Here is a 13,377-nt window from a genome sequence, read left to right on the forward strand (position 1 = left end):
CCCCCTTATCTCCAGGGTCCGTGCCCCCCCCCTTATCTCCAGGGTTCGTGCCCCCCCTTATCTCCAGGGTTCGTGCCCCCCCTTATCTCCAGGGTTCGTGCCCCCCCCTTATCTCTAGGGTTCGTGCCCCCCCTTATCTCCAGGGTCCGTGCCCCCCCCCTTATCTCCAGGGTTCGTGCCCCCCCCTTATCTCCAGGGTTCGTGCCCCCCCCCTTATCTCTAGGGTTCGTGCCCCCCCCTTATCTCTAGGGTTCGTGCCCCCCCCCCCCCTTATCTCTAGGGTTCGTGCCCCCCCCCCCTTATCTCCAGGGTTCGTGCCCCCCCCCCTTATCTCCAGGGTTCGTGCCCCCCCCCCTTATCTCCAGGGTTCGTGCCCCCCCCCCCTTATCTCCAGGGTTCGTGTCCATTCGTGTCCCCCCCCCTTATCTCCTTCGTGCCCCCCCCCTTATCTCCAGGGTTTGTGCCCCCCCCCCTTATCTCCAGGGTTCGTGCCCCCCCCCCCTTATCTCCAGGGTTCGTGCCCCCCCCCCCTTATCTCCAGGGTTCGTGCCCCCCCTCCTTATCTCCAGGGTCCGTGCCCCCCCTTATCTCCAGGGTGCGTGCCCCCCACATCTCTGTGCCCTTTCATGTGGCCCCCAGCCTCCTCTCCCTGTTGGCCCCCAGAGCTCAGGTTTGGTCCTCTCCCCAGTCTCTAGTGAGCGCCCCCCCCCACCACCGTCTCACCACGAGTCCCACGCAGCCATCGCTCCTGGTGGGCCAGAGTAGAGGGTGTAGTGCAGAGATATGCTCTACCCTGGAGGATAAGGTCCCTGACATGGAGGCCCCACCACATGTACCCAGGAGCCGTCCTGGGCCCCGTCTCCCACACAGACGCTCAAAGGCTCAGAGGGACCGACAGAGGGGCCCTTCACCTGCAAACTCCTTATCTTCAAGTCCGGAGCCCGTGATCTGGCCACGCCCACAGCGCAAGAAGAAAAGGCGGAAGAGAGGTGATGAAAGCGCCATCCTACGGGAAGAAGACCTCATCGATGGCTTCTGTATCAGCAGCTATGGTAGCCTGGAGGCCATGCAGGTGAGGAGGGGCCTGTGGGTGACAGGTTGGGGCCCCTGTGGTCCTGGTGGTGTGTGGGATAAGGAGTAGGAGGTTGGGGTTCTGTAGTCCTGGTGGGGTAAGAGGTTAGGGTTCTGTGGTCCTGGTGGTGGGTGGGGTGAGAGGTTAGAGGTTAGGGTTCTGTGGTCCTGGTGGTGGGTGGGGTGAGAGGTTAGGGTTCTGTGGTCCTGGTGGTGGGTGGGGTGACAGGTGAGAGGTTAGGGTTCTGTGGTCCTGGTGGTGGGTGGGGTGAGAGGTTAGAGGTTAGGGTTCTGTGGTCCTGGTGGTGGGTGGGGTGAGAGGTTAGGGTTCTGTGGTCCTGGTGGTGGGTGGGGTGACAGGTTAGGGTTCTGTGGTCCTGGTGGTGGGTGGGGTGACAGGTTAGGGTTCTGTGGTCCTGGTGGTGGGTGGGGTGAGAGGTTAGGGTTCTGTGGTCCTGGTGGTGGGTGGGGTGACAGGTTAGGGTTCTGTGGTCCTGGTGGTGGGTAGGGTGAGAGGTTAGGGCTCTGTGGTCCTGGTGGTGGGTGGGGTGACAGGTGAGAGGTTAGGGTCCTGGTGGTGGGTGGGGTGACAGGTGAGAGGTTAGGGTTCTGTGGTCCTGGTGGTGGGTGGGGTGAGAGGTTAGGGTTCTGTGGTCCTGGTGGTGGGTGGGGTGAGAGGTTAGGGTTCTGTGGTCCTGGTGGTGGGTGGGGTGAGAGGTTAGGGTTCTGTGGTCCTGGTGGTGGGTGGGGTGAGAGGTTAGGGTTCTGTGGTCCTGGTGGTGGGTGGGGTGAGAGGTTAGAGGTTAGGGTTCTGTGGTCCTGGTGGTGGGTGGGGTGAGAGGTTAGGGTTCTGTGGTCCTGGTGGTGGGTGGGGTGACAGGTGAGAGGTTAGGGTTCTGTGGTCCTGGTGGTGGGTGGGGTGAGAGGTTAGGGTTCTGTGGTCCTGGTGGTGGGTGGGGTGACAGGTTAGGGTTCTGTGGTCCTGGTGGTGGGTGGGGTGACAGGTGAGAGGTTAGGGTTCTGTGGTCCTCGTGGTGGGTGGGGTGACAGGTTAGGGTTCTGTGGTCCTGGTGGTGGGTGGGGTGAGAGGTTAGGGTTCTGTGGTCCTGGTGGTGGGTGGGGTGAGAGGTTAGGGTTCTGTGGTCCTGGTGGTGGGTGGGGTGAGAGGTTAGGGTTCTGTGGTCCTGGTGGTGGGTGGGGTGACAGGTGAGGGTTCTGTGGTCCTGGTGGTGGGTGGGGTGACAGGTGAGAGGTTAGGGTTCTGTGGTCCTGGTGGTGGGTGGGGTGAGAGGTTAGGGTTCTGTGGTCCTGGTGGTGGGTGGGGTGAGAGGTTAGGGTTCTGTGGTCCTGGTGGTGGGTGGGGTGAGAGGTTAGGGTTCTGTGGTCCTGGTGGTGGGTGGGGTGAGAGGTTAGGGTTCTGTGGTCCTGGTGGTGGGTGGGGTGAGAGGTTAGGGTTCTGTGGTCCTGGTGGTGGGTGGGGTGAGAGGTTAGGGTTCTGTGGTCCTGGTGGTGGGTGGGGTGAGAGGTTAGGGTTCTGTGGTCCTGGTGGTGGGTGGGGTGACAGGTTAGGGTTCTGTGGTCCTGGTGATGGGTGGGGTGACAGGTTAGGGTTCTGTGGTCCTGATGTTATGGAGTATAAGGAGATTCAGGGTGATGGGGCAGGGAGTTATGGGTAGGCCCTCCTCGGGGTGATTGGCCCGGGTCCCTCATCCTCACAATGGTTTCTTCCTGTAGAGAGATGTCACCATGGAGTCTGCCCCTCTGGAAGAACCCTACAGAAAACGACCCCCGGGAAAGAGAAAGAGAAGTGATGGAGGCAGCTCGGAGGACCCTGGGGCCAGTGAGAACCAACCTGAAGAGCGGGCACACAAGAAGCAGGTAGATGATGGCTTCCTCTGGTGGTCGTTCTCCTCACATTGGGGGTAGATGATGGTAGGTGGTCCTCCACCTCTGGTGACACACGTGGTCCTCTGTGGAGGTGTATGGCATCATGTGTCTTCCTCTGGTGGTCGTTCTCACATTGGAGGTAGATGATGGTAGGTGGTCCTCCACCTCTGGTGACACACGTGGTCCTCTGTGGGGGTGTATGGGATCATGTCTTCCTCTGGTGGTCATTCTCACATTGGGGGTAGATGATGGTAGGTGGTCCTCCACCTCTGGTGACACATGTGGTCCTCTGTGGGGGTGTATGGGATCATGTGTCTTCCTCTGGTGGTCGTTCTCACATTGGGGGTAGATGATGGTAGGTGGTCCTCCACCTCTGGTGACACACGTGGTCCTCTGTGGAGGTGTATGGGATCATGTGTCTTCCTCTGGTGGTCGTTCTCCTCACATTGGGGGTAGATGATGATCGGAGGTCCTCCACCTCTGGTGACACACGTGGTCCTCTGTGGAGGTGTATGGGATCATGTGTCTTCCTCTGGTGGTCGTTCTCCTCACATTGGGGGTAGATGATGGTAGGTGGTCCTCCACCTCTGGTGACACATGTGGTCCTCTGTGGGGGTGTATGGAATCATGTGTCTTCCTCTGGTTGTTCTCCTCACATTGGGGGTAGATGATGATCGGTGGTCCTCCTCTGGTGACACACGTGGTCCTCTTTGGGGGTAGATGATGGTAGGTGGTCCTCCACCTCTGGTGACACACGTGGTCTTCTTTGGGGGTGTATATGGGATCATGTGTCTTCCTCTGGTGGTCGTTTTTCTTTGGGGGTAGATGATGATAGGTGGTCCTCCACTTCTGGTGACACACGTGGTCCTCTGTGGGGGTGTATGGGATCATGTGTCTTCCTCTGGTCGTTCTCCTCACATTGGGGGTAGATGATGGTAGGTGGTCCTCCACCTCTGGTGACACATGTGGTCCTCTGTGGGGGTGTATGGGATCATGTGTCTTCCTCTGGTGGTCGTTCTCCTCACATTGGAGGTAGATGATGATCGGAGGTCCTCCACCTCTGGTGACACACGTGGTCCTCTGTGGGGGTGTATGGGATCATGTGTCTTCCTCTGGTGGTCGTTCTCACATTGGGGGTAGATGATGGTAGGTGGTCCTCCACCTCTGGTGACACACGTGGTCCTCTGTGGGGGTGTATGGGATCATGTGTCTTCCTCTGGTGGTCATTCTCCTCACATTGGGGGTAGATGATGGTAGGTGGTCCTCCACCTCTGGTGACACACGTGGTCCTCTGTGGGGGTGTATGGGATCATGTGTCTTCCTCTGGTCGTTCTCCTCACATTGGGGGTAGATGATGATCGGAGGTCCTCCACCTCTGGTGACACACGTGGTCTTCTTTGGGGGTGTATGGGATCATGTCTTCCTCTGGTCGTTCTCCTCACATTGGGGGTAGATGATGATCGGAGGTCCTCCACCTCTGGTGACACGTGGTCCTCTGTGGAGGTGTATGGGATCATATGTCTTCCTCTGGTGGTCGTTCTCCTCACATTGGGGGTAGATGATGGTAGGTGGTCCTCCACCTCTGGTGACACGTGGTCCTCTGTGGAGGTGTATGGGATCATATGTCTTCCTCTGGTCGTTCTCCTCACATTGGGGGTAGATGATGGTAGGTGATCCTCCACTTCTGGTGACACACGTGGTCCTCTGTGGGGGTGTATGGGATCATGTGTCTTCCTCTGGTGGTCGTTCTCCTCACATTGGAGGTAGATGATGATCGGTGGTCCTCCACCTATGGTGACACACGTGGTCCTCTGTGGGGGTGTATGGGATAATGTGTCTTCCTCTGGTGGTCGTTCTCACATTGGGGGTAGATGATGGTAGGTGGTCCTCCACCTCTGGTGACACATGTGGTCCTCTGTGGGGGTGTATGGCATCATGTGTCTTCCTCTGGTGGTCGTTCTCCTCACATTGGGGGTAGATGATGATCGGAGGTCCTCCACCTCTGGTGACACACGTGGTCCTCTGTGGAGGTGTATGGCATCATGTGTCTTCCTCTGGTGGTCGTTCTCCTCACATTGGGGGTAGATGATGGTAGGTGGTCCTCCACCTCTGGTGACACATGTGGTCCTCTGTGGAGGTGTATAGGATCATATGTCTTCCTCTGGTGGTCGTTCTCCTCACATTGGAGGTAGATGATGGTAGGTGGTCCTCCACCTCTGGTGACACATGTGGTCCTCTGTGGGGGTGTATGGGATCATGTGTCTTCCTCTGGTGGTCGTTCTCACATTGGAGTTAGATGATGATCGGAGGTCCTCCACCTCTGGTGACACACGTGGTCTTCTTTGGAGGTGTATGGCATCATGTGTCTTCCTCTGGTGGTCGTTCTCCTCACATTGGAGGTAGATGATGGTAGGTGGTCCTCCACCTCTGGTGACACACGTGGTCCTCTGTGGAGGTGTATGGGATCATATGTCTTCCTCTGGTGGTCGTTCTCCTCACATTGGAGGTAGATGATGGTAGGTGGTCCTCCTCCTCTGGTGACACACGTGGTCTTCTTTGGAGGTGTATGGCATCATGTGTCTTCCTCTGGTGGTCGTTCTCCTCACATTGGAGGTAGATGATGGTAGGTGGTCCTCCACCTCTGGTGACACACGTGGTCCTCTGTGGAGGTGTATGGGATCATATGTCTTCCTCTGGTGGTCGTTCTCCTCACATTGGAGGTAGATGATGGTAGGTGGTCCTCCACCTCTGGTGACACATGTGGTCCTCTGTGGGGGTGTATGGCATCATGTGTCTTCCTCTGGTGGTCGTTCTCCTCACATTGGGGGTAGATGATGGTAGGTGGTCCTCCACCTCTGGTGACACACGTGGTCCTCTGTGGGGGTGGATCTGGGATCTTCATGTCTCTTCCTCTTTTACAGAAGCGGCACTGCCCTGATGTCGGCTCCATGAACAGATGTATGCGAGCCTCTGGCCATGAACATGACACAAATCTGGTGAGTAGAGCGCCCCCTGGCTGTAGTCATTCATTTCACTGTACTGTCTCCTGGTGGTCATAACTGAGCATTGTCTATTTCAGGACTGTCTGCGCTGCTGCCTGGACGCAGGATACATTGTGAGTGGGAGCTTTTCTCTGTGATGTCTGGTGAGGTCTATGTAGGGGGGATGCTCTTTTCTCTGTGATGTCTGGTGAGGTCTATGTAGGGGGGATGCTCTTTTCTCTGGAATGTCTGGTGAGGTCTATGTAGGGGGGATGCTCTTTTCTCTGGGATGTCTGGTGAGGTCTCTGTAGGGGGGGGATGCTCTTTTCTCTGTGATGTCTGGTGAGGTCTCTGTAGGGGGGGATGCTCTTCTCTGTGATGTCTGATGAGGTCTCTGTAGGGGGGGCGCTCTTCTCTGTGATGTCTGATGAGGTCTCTGTAGGGGGGGCGCTCTTCTCTGTGATGTCTGGTGAGGTCTCTGTAGGGGGGGATGCTCTTCTCTGTGATGTCTGATGAGGTCTCTGTAGGGGGGGCGCTCTTCTCTGTGATGTCTGGTGAGGTCTCTGTAGAGGGGGGATGCTCTTCTCTGGGATGTCTGGTGAGGTCTCTGTAGGGGGGGATGCTCTTTTCTCTGGGATGTCTGGTGAGGTCTATGTAGGGGGGGATGCTCTTTTCTCTCGGATGTTTGGTGAGGTCTCTGTAGGGGGGGCGCTCTTCTCTGTGATGTCTGGTGAGGTCTCTGTAGGGGGGGATGCTCTTTTCTCTGTGATGTCTGGTGAGGTCTCTGTAGGGGGGATGCTCTTTTCTCTGTAATGTCTGGTGAGGTCTCTGTAGGGGGGATGCTCTTTTCTCTGGGATGTCTGGTGAGGTCTATGTAGGGGGGATGTTCTTCTCTGTGATGTCTGGTGAGGTCTCTGTAGGGGGGGATGCTCTTTTCTCTGTGATGTCTGGTGAGGTCTCTGTAGGGGGGGATGCTCTTCTCTGTGATGTCTGGTGAGGTCTCTGAGGGGGGGATGCTCTTCTCTGGGATGTCTGGTGAGGTCTCTGTAGGGGGGATGCTTTTCTCTGTGATGTCTGGTGAGGTCTCTGTAGGGGGGATGCTTTTCTCTGTAATGTCTGGTGAGGTCTCTGTAGGGGGGATGCTTTTCTCTGTGATGTCTGGTGAGGTCTCTGTAGGGGGGGATGCTCTTTGTGATGTCTGGTGAGGTCTCTGTAGGGGGGGATGCTCTTTTCTCTGGGATGTCTGGTGAGGTCTATGTAGGGGGGGATGCTCTTTTCTCTCGGATGTTTGGTGAGGTCTCTGTAGGGGGGGCGCTCTTCTCTGTGATGTCTGGTGAGGTCTCTGTAGGGGGGGATGCTCTTTTCTCTGTGATGTCTGGTGAGGTCTCTGTAGGGGGGATGTTCTTCTCTGTGATGTCTGGTGAGGTCTCTGTAGGGGGATGCTCTTTTCTCTGTGATGTCTGGTGAGGTCTCTGTAGGGGGGATGCTCTTTTCTCTGTGATGTCTGGTGAGGTCTCTGTAGGGCGGATGCTCTTCTCTGTGATGTCTGGTGAGGTCTCTGTAGGGGGGATGCTCTTCTCTGTGATGTCTGGTGAGGTCTCTGTAGGGGGATGCTCTTTTCTCTGTGATGTCTGGTGAGGTCTCTGTAGGGGGGATGCTCTTTTCTCTGTGATGTCTGGTGAGGTCTCTGTAGGGGGGGATGCTCTTCTCTGTGATGTCTGGTGAGTTCTCTGTAGGTGGGGATGCTCTTTGTGAGGTCTCTGTAGGGGGGCGCTCTTCTCTGTGATGTCTGAGGTCTCTGTAGGGGGGATGCTCTTTTCTCTGGGATGTCTGGTGAGGTCTCTGTAGGGGGGGATGCTCTTTTCTCTGGGATGTCTGGTGAGGTCTCTGTAGGGGGGGATGCTCTTTTCTCTGGGATGTCTGGTGAGGTCTCTGTAGGGGGGGGATGCTGTTCTCTGGTGTCTGGTGAGGTCTCTGTAGGGGGGGGATGCTCTTCTCTGGTGTCTAGTGAGGTCTCTGTAGGGGGGGGATGCTTTTCTCTGTGATGTCTGGTGAGGTCTCTGTAGGGGGGATGCTCTTCTCTGTGATGTCTGGTGAGGTCTCTGTAGGGGGGATGCTCTTCTCTGGGATGTCTGGTGAGGTCTATGTAGGGGGGGATGCTCTTTTCTCTCGGATGTTTGGTGAGGTCTCTGTAGGGGGGGCGCTCTTCTCTGTGATGTCTGGTGAGGTCTCTGTAGGGGGGGATGCTCTTTTCTCTGTGATGTCTGGTGAGGTCTCTGTAGGGGGGATGCTCTTCTCTGTGATGTCTGGTGAGGTCTGTAGGGGGGGATGCTCTTCTCTGTGATGTCTGGTGAGGTCTCTGTAGGGGGGGCGCTCTTCTCTGTGATGTCTGGTGAGGTCTCTGTAGGGGGGATGCTCTTCTCTGTGATGTCTGGTGAGGTCTCTGTAGGGGGGATGCTCTTCTCTGTGATGTCTGGTGAGTTCTCTGTAGGGGGGCGCTCTTCTCTGTGATGTCTGATGAGGTCTCTGTAGGGTGGATGCTCTTTTCTCTGTGATGTCTGGTGAGGTCTCTGTAGGGGGGATGCTCTTCTCTGTGATGTCTGGTGAGGTCTCTGTAGGGGGGGATGCTCTTTTCTCTGTGATGTCTGGTGAGATCTCTGTAGGGGGGCGCTCTTCTCTGTGATGTCTGATGAGGTCTCTGTAGGGTGGATGCTCTTTTCTCTGTGATGTCTGGTGAGGTCTTTGTAGGGCGGATGCTCTTCTCTGTGATGTCTGGTGAGGTCTCTGTAGGGGGGATGCTCTTTTCTCTGTGATGTCTGGTAAGGTCTCTGTAGGGGGGATGCTCTTTTCTCTGTGATGTCTGGTGAGGTCTCTGTAGGGGGGATGCTCTTTTCTCTGTGATGTCTGGTGAGGTCTCTGTAGGGGGGGGGGATGCTCTTTGTGATGTCTGGTGAGTTCTCTGTAGGTGGGGATGCTCTTTGTGAGGTCTCTGTAGGGGGGCGCTCTTCTCTGTGATGTCTGAGGTCTCTGTAGGGGGGGATGCTCTTTTCTCTGGGATGTCTGGTGAGGTCTCTGTAGGGGGGATGCTCTTTTCTCTGGGATGTCTGGTGAGGTCTCTGTAGGGGGGATGCTCTTTTCTCTGGGATGTCTGGTGAGGTCTCTGTAGGGGGGGATGCTGTTCTCTGGTGTCTGGTGAGGTCTCTGTAGGGGGGGATGCTCTTCTCTGGTGTCTAGTGAGGTCTCTGTAGGGGGGGGGGATGCTTTTCTCTGTGATGTCTGGTGAGGTCTCTGTAGGGGGATGCTCTTCTCTGGGATGTCTGGTGAGGTCTCTGTAGGGGGGGGATGCTCTTCTCTGTGATGTCTAGTGAGGTCTCTGTAGGGGGGGATGCTCTTCTCTGTGATGTCTGGTGAGGTCTCTGTAGGGGGGGATGCTCTTTTCTGGGATGTCTGGTGAGGTCTCTGTAGGGGGGGATGCTCTTCTCTGGAATGTCTGGTGAGGTCTCTGTAGGGGGGGCGCTCTTCTCTGTGATGTCTGGTGAGGTCTCTGTAGGGGGGGCGCTCTTCTCTGTGATGTCTGGTGAGGTCTCTGTAGGGGGGATGCTCTTCTCTGTGATGTCTGATGAGGTCTCTGTAAGGGGGGGGGGTGCTCTTCTCTGTGATGTCTGGTGAGGTCTCTGTAGGGGGGGGATGCTCTTCTCTGTGATGTCTGGTGAGGTCTTTGTTGGGGGGGATGCTCTTCTCTGTGATGTCTGGTGAGGTCTCTGTAGGGGGGGATGTTCTTCTCTGGGATGTCTGGTGAGGTCTCTGTAGGGGGGATGCTCTTCTCTGGGATGTCTGGTGAGGTCTGTAGGGGGGATGCTCTTCTCTGTGAGGTCTCTGTAGGGGGGGGATGCTCTTCTCTGTGATGTCTGATGCGGTCTCTGTAAGGGGGGGGTGCTCTTCTCTGTGATGTCTGGTGAGGTCTCTGTAGGGGGGGTGCTCTTTGTGATGTCTGGTGAGGTCTCTGTAGGGGGGGTGCTCTTTGTGATGTCTGGTGAGGTCTCTGTAGAGGGGGGGTGCTCTTTGTGATGTCTGGTGAGGTCTCTGTAGGGGGGGCGCTCTTCTCTGTGGTGTCTGGTGAGGTCTCTGTAGGGGGGGGATGCTCTTCTCTGTGATGTCTGGTGAGGTCTCTGTAGGGGGGGCGCTCTTCTCTGTGGTGTCTGGTGAGGTCTCTGTAGGGGGGATGCTCTTCTCTGTGAGTTCTCTGTAGGGGGGGATGCTCTTCTCTGTGATGTCTGGTGAGGTCTCTGTAGAGGGGGGGTGCTCTTTGTGATGTCTGGTGAGGTCTCTGTAGGGGGGATGCTCTTTTCTCTGTGATGTCTGGTGAGGTCTCTGTAGGGGGGGCGCTCTTCTCTGTGATGTCTGGTGAGGTCTCTGTAGGGGGGGATGCTCTTCTCTGTGATGTCTGATGAGGTCTCTGTAGGGGGGGCGCTCTTCTCTGTGATGTCTGGTGAGGTCTCTGTAGAGGGGGGATGCTCTTCTCTGGGATGTCTGGTGAGGTCTCTGTAGGGGGGGATGCTCTTTTCTCTGGGATGTCTGGTGAGGTCTCTGTAGAGGGGGGATGCTCTTCTCTGGGATGTCTGGTGAGGTCTCTGTAGGGGGGATGCTCTTTTCTCTCGGATGTTTGGTGAGGTCTCTGTAGGGGGGGCGCTCTTCTCTGTGATGTCTGGTGAGGTCTCTGTAGGGGGGGATGCTCTTTTCTCTGTGATGTCTGGTGAGGTCTCTGTAGGGGGGATGCTCTTTTCTCTGTAATGTCTGGTGAGGTCTCTGTAGGGGGGATGCTCTTTTCTCTGGGATGTCTGGTGAGGTCTATGTAGGGGGGATGTTCTTCTCTGTGATGTCTGGTGAGGTCTCTGTAGGGGGGGATGCTCTTTTCTCTGTGATGTCTGGTGAGGTCTCTGTAGGGGGGGATGCTCTTCTCTGTGATGTCTGGTGAGGTCTCTGAGGGGGGGATGCTCTTCTCTGGGATGTCTGGTGAGGTCTCTGTAGGGGGGATGCTTTTCTCTGTGATGTCTGGTGAGGTCTCTGTAGGGGGGATGCTTTTCTCTGTAATGTCTGGTGAGGTCTCTGTAGGGGGGATGCTTTTCTCTGTGATGTCTGGTGAGGTCTCTGTAGGGGGGGATGCTCTTCTCTGTGATGTCTGGTGAGGTCTCTGTAGGGGGGGATGCTCTTTTCTCTGGGATGTCTGGTGAGGTCTATGTAGGGGGGGATGCTCTTTTCTCTCGGATGTTTGGTGAGGTCTCTGTAGGGGGGGGCGCTCTTCTCTGTGATGTCTGGTGAGGTCTCTGTAGGGGGGGATGCTCTTTTCTCTGTGATGTCTGGTGAGGTCTCTGTAGGGGGGATGTTCTTCTCTGTGATGTCTGGTGAGGTCTCTGTAGGGGGATGCTCTTTTCTCTGTGATGTCTGGTGAGGTCTCTGTAGGGGGGATGCTCTTTTCTCTGTGATGTCTGGTGAGGTCTCTGTAGGGCGGATGCTCTTCTCTGTGATGTCTGGTGAGGTCTCTGTAGGGGGGATGCTCTTCTCTGTGATGTCTGGTGAGGTCTCTGTAGGGGGATGCTCTTTTCTCTGTGATGTCTGGTGAGGTCTCTGTAGGGGGGATGCTCTTTTCTCTGTGATGTCTGGTGAGGTCTCTGTAGGGGGGGATGCTCTTCTCTGTGATGTCTGGTGAGTTCTCTGTAGGTGGGGATGCTCTTTGTGAGGTCTCTGTAGGGGGGCGCTCTTCTCTGTGATGTCTGAGGTCTCTGTAGGGGGGATGCTCTTTTCTCTGGGATGTCTGGTGAGGTCTCTGTAGGGGGGGATGCTCTTTTCTCTGGGATGTCTGGTGAGGTCTCTGTAGGGGGGGATGCTCTTTTCTCTGGGATGTCTGGTGAGGTCTCTGTAGGGGGGGGATGCTGTTCTCTGGTGTCTGGTGAGGTCTCTGTAGGGGGGGGATGCTCTTCTCTGGTGTCTAGTGAGGTCTCTGTAGGGGGGGGATGCTTTTCTCTGTGATGTCTGGTGAGGTCTCTGTAGGGGGGATGCTCTTCTCTGTGATGTCTGGTGAGGTCTCTGTAGGGGGGATGCTCTTCTCTGGGATGTCTGGTGAGGTCTATGTAGGGGGGGATGCTCTTTTCTCTCGGATGTTTGGTGAGGTCTCTGTAGGGGGGGCGCTCTTCTCTGTGATGTCTGGTGAGGTCTCTGTAGGGGGGGGATGCTCTTTTCTCTGTGATGTCTGGTGAGGTCTCTGTAGGGGGGATGCTCTTCTCTGTGATGTCTGGTGAGGTCTGTAGGGGGGGATGCTCTTCTCTGTGATGTCTGGTGAGGTCTCTGTAGGGGGGGCGCTCTTCTCTGTGATGTCTGGTGAGGTCTCTGTAGGGGGGATGCTCTTCTCTGTGATGTCTGGTGAGGTCTCTGTAGGGGGGATGCTCTTCTCTGTGATGTCTGGTGAGTTCTCTGTAGGGGGGCGCTCTTCTCTGTGATGTCTGATGAGGTCTCTGTAGGGTGGATGCTCTTTTCTCTGTGATGTCTGGTGAGGTCTCTGTAGGGGGGATGCTCTTCTCTGTGATGTCTGGTGAGGTCTCTGTAGGGGGGGATGCTCTTTTCTCTGTGATGTCTGGTGAGATCTCTGTAGGGGGGCGCTCTTCTCTGTGATGTCTGATGAGGTCTCTGTAGGGTGGATGCTCTTTTCTCTGTGATGTCTGGTGAGGTCTTTGTAGGGCGGATGCTCTTCTCTGTGATGTCTGGTGAGGTCTCTGTAGGGGGGATGCTCTTTTCTCTGTGATGTCTGGTAAGGTCTCTGTAGGGGGGATGCTCTTTTCTCTGTGATGTCTGGTGAGGTCTCTGTAGGGGGGATGCTCTTTTCTCTGTGATGTCTGGTGAGGTCTCTGTAGGGGGGGGGATGCTCTTTGTGATGTCTGGTGAGTTCTCTGTAGGTGGGGATGCTCTTTGTGAGGTCTCTGTAGGGGGGCGCTCTTCTCTGTGATGTCTGAGGTCTCTGTAGGGGGGGATGCTCTTTTCTCTGGGATGTCTGGTGAGGTCTCTGTAGGGGGGATGCTCTTTTCTCTGGGATGTCTGGTGAGGTCTCTGTAGGGGGGATGCTCTTTTCTCTGGGATGTCTGGTGAGGTCTCTGTAGGGGGGGATGCTGTTCTCTGGTGTCTGGTGAGGTCTCTGTAGGGGGGGATGCTCTTCTCTGGTGTCTAGTGAGGTCTCTGTAGGGGGGGGGGATGCTTTTCTCTGTGATGTCTGGTGAGGTCTCTGTAGGGGGATGCTCTTCTCTGGGATGTCTGGTGAGGTCTCTGTAGGGGGGGGATGCTCTTCTCTGTGATGTCTAGTGAGGTCTCTGTAGGGGGGGATGCTCTTCTCTGTGATGTCTGGTGAGGTCTCTGTAGGGGGGGATGCTCTTTTCTGGGATGTCTGGTGAGG

The 13,377-nt window shown here is 56.1% G+C and overlaps 1 protein-coding gene across 1 annotated transcript in view; it reads left to right on the forward strand.

The window, feature by feature from the left end:
* Positions 1–540: 540 nt before the first annotated feature.
* The window catches only part of LOC130348980 (autism susceptibility gene 2 protein-like), a gene marked incomplete at its 3' end in the record, with an annotated part of 32,321 nt that continues 19,484 nt past the window's right edge, over positions 541–13,377 (forward strand). Inside the window, 4 exon segments of the mRNA XM_056554791.1 lie at positions 541–1,072; positions 2,806–2,949; positions 5,880–5,954; positions 6,038–6,073. Of these exon segments, the coding sequence (XP_056410766.1) occupies positions 815–1,072; positions 2,806–2,949; positions 5,880–5,954; positions 6,038–6,073 (513 nt within the window). The 5' untranslated portion in view covers positions 541–814.

This window comes from Hyla sarda, unplaced genomic scaffold (genome assembly GCF_029499605.1).
Source record: "Hyla sarda isolate aHylSar1 unplaced genomic scaffold, aHylSar1.hap1 scaffold_898, whole genome shotgun sequence".
NCBI classification, from domain to species: Eukaryota; Metazoa; Chordata; class Amphibia; order Anura; family Hylidae; genus Hyla; species Hyla sarda.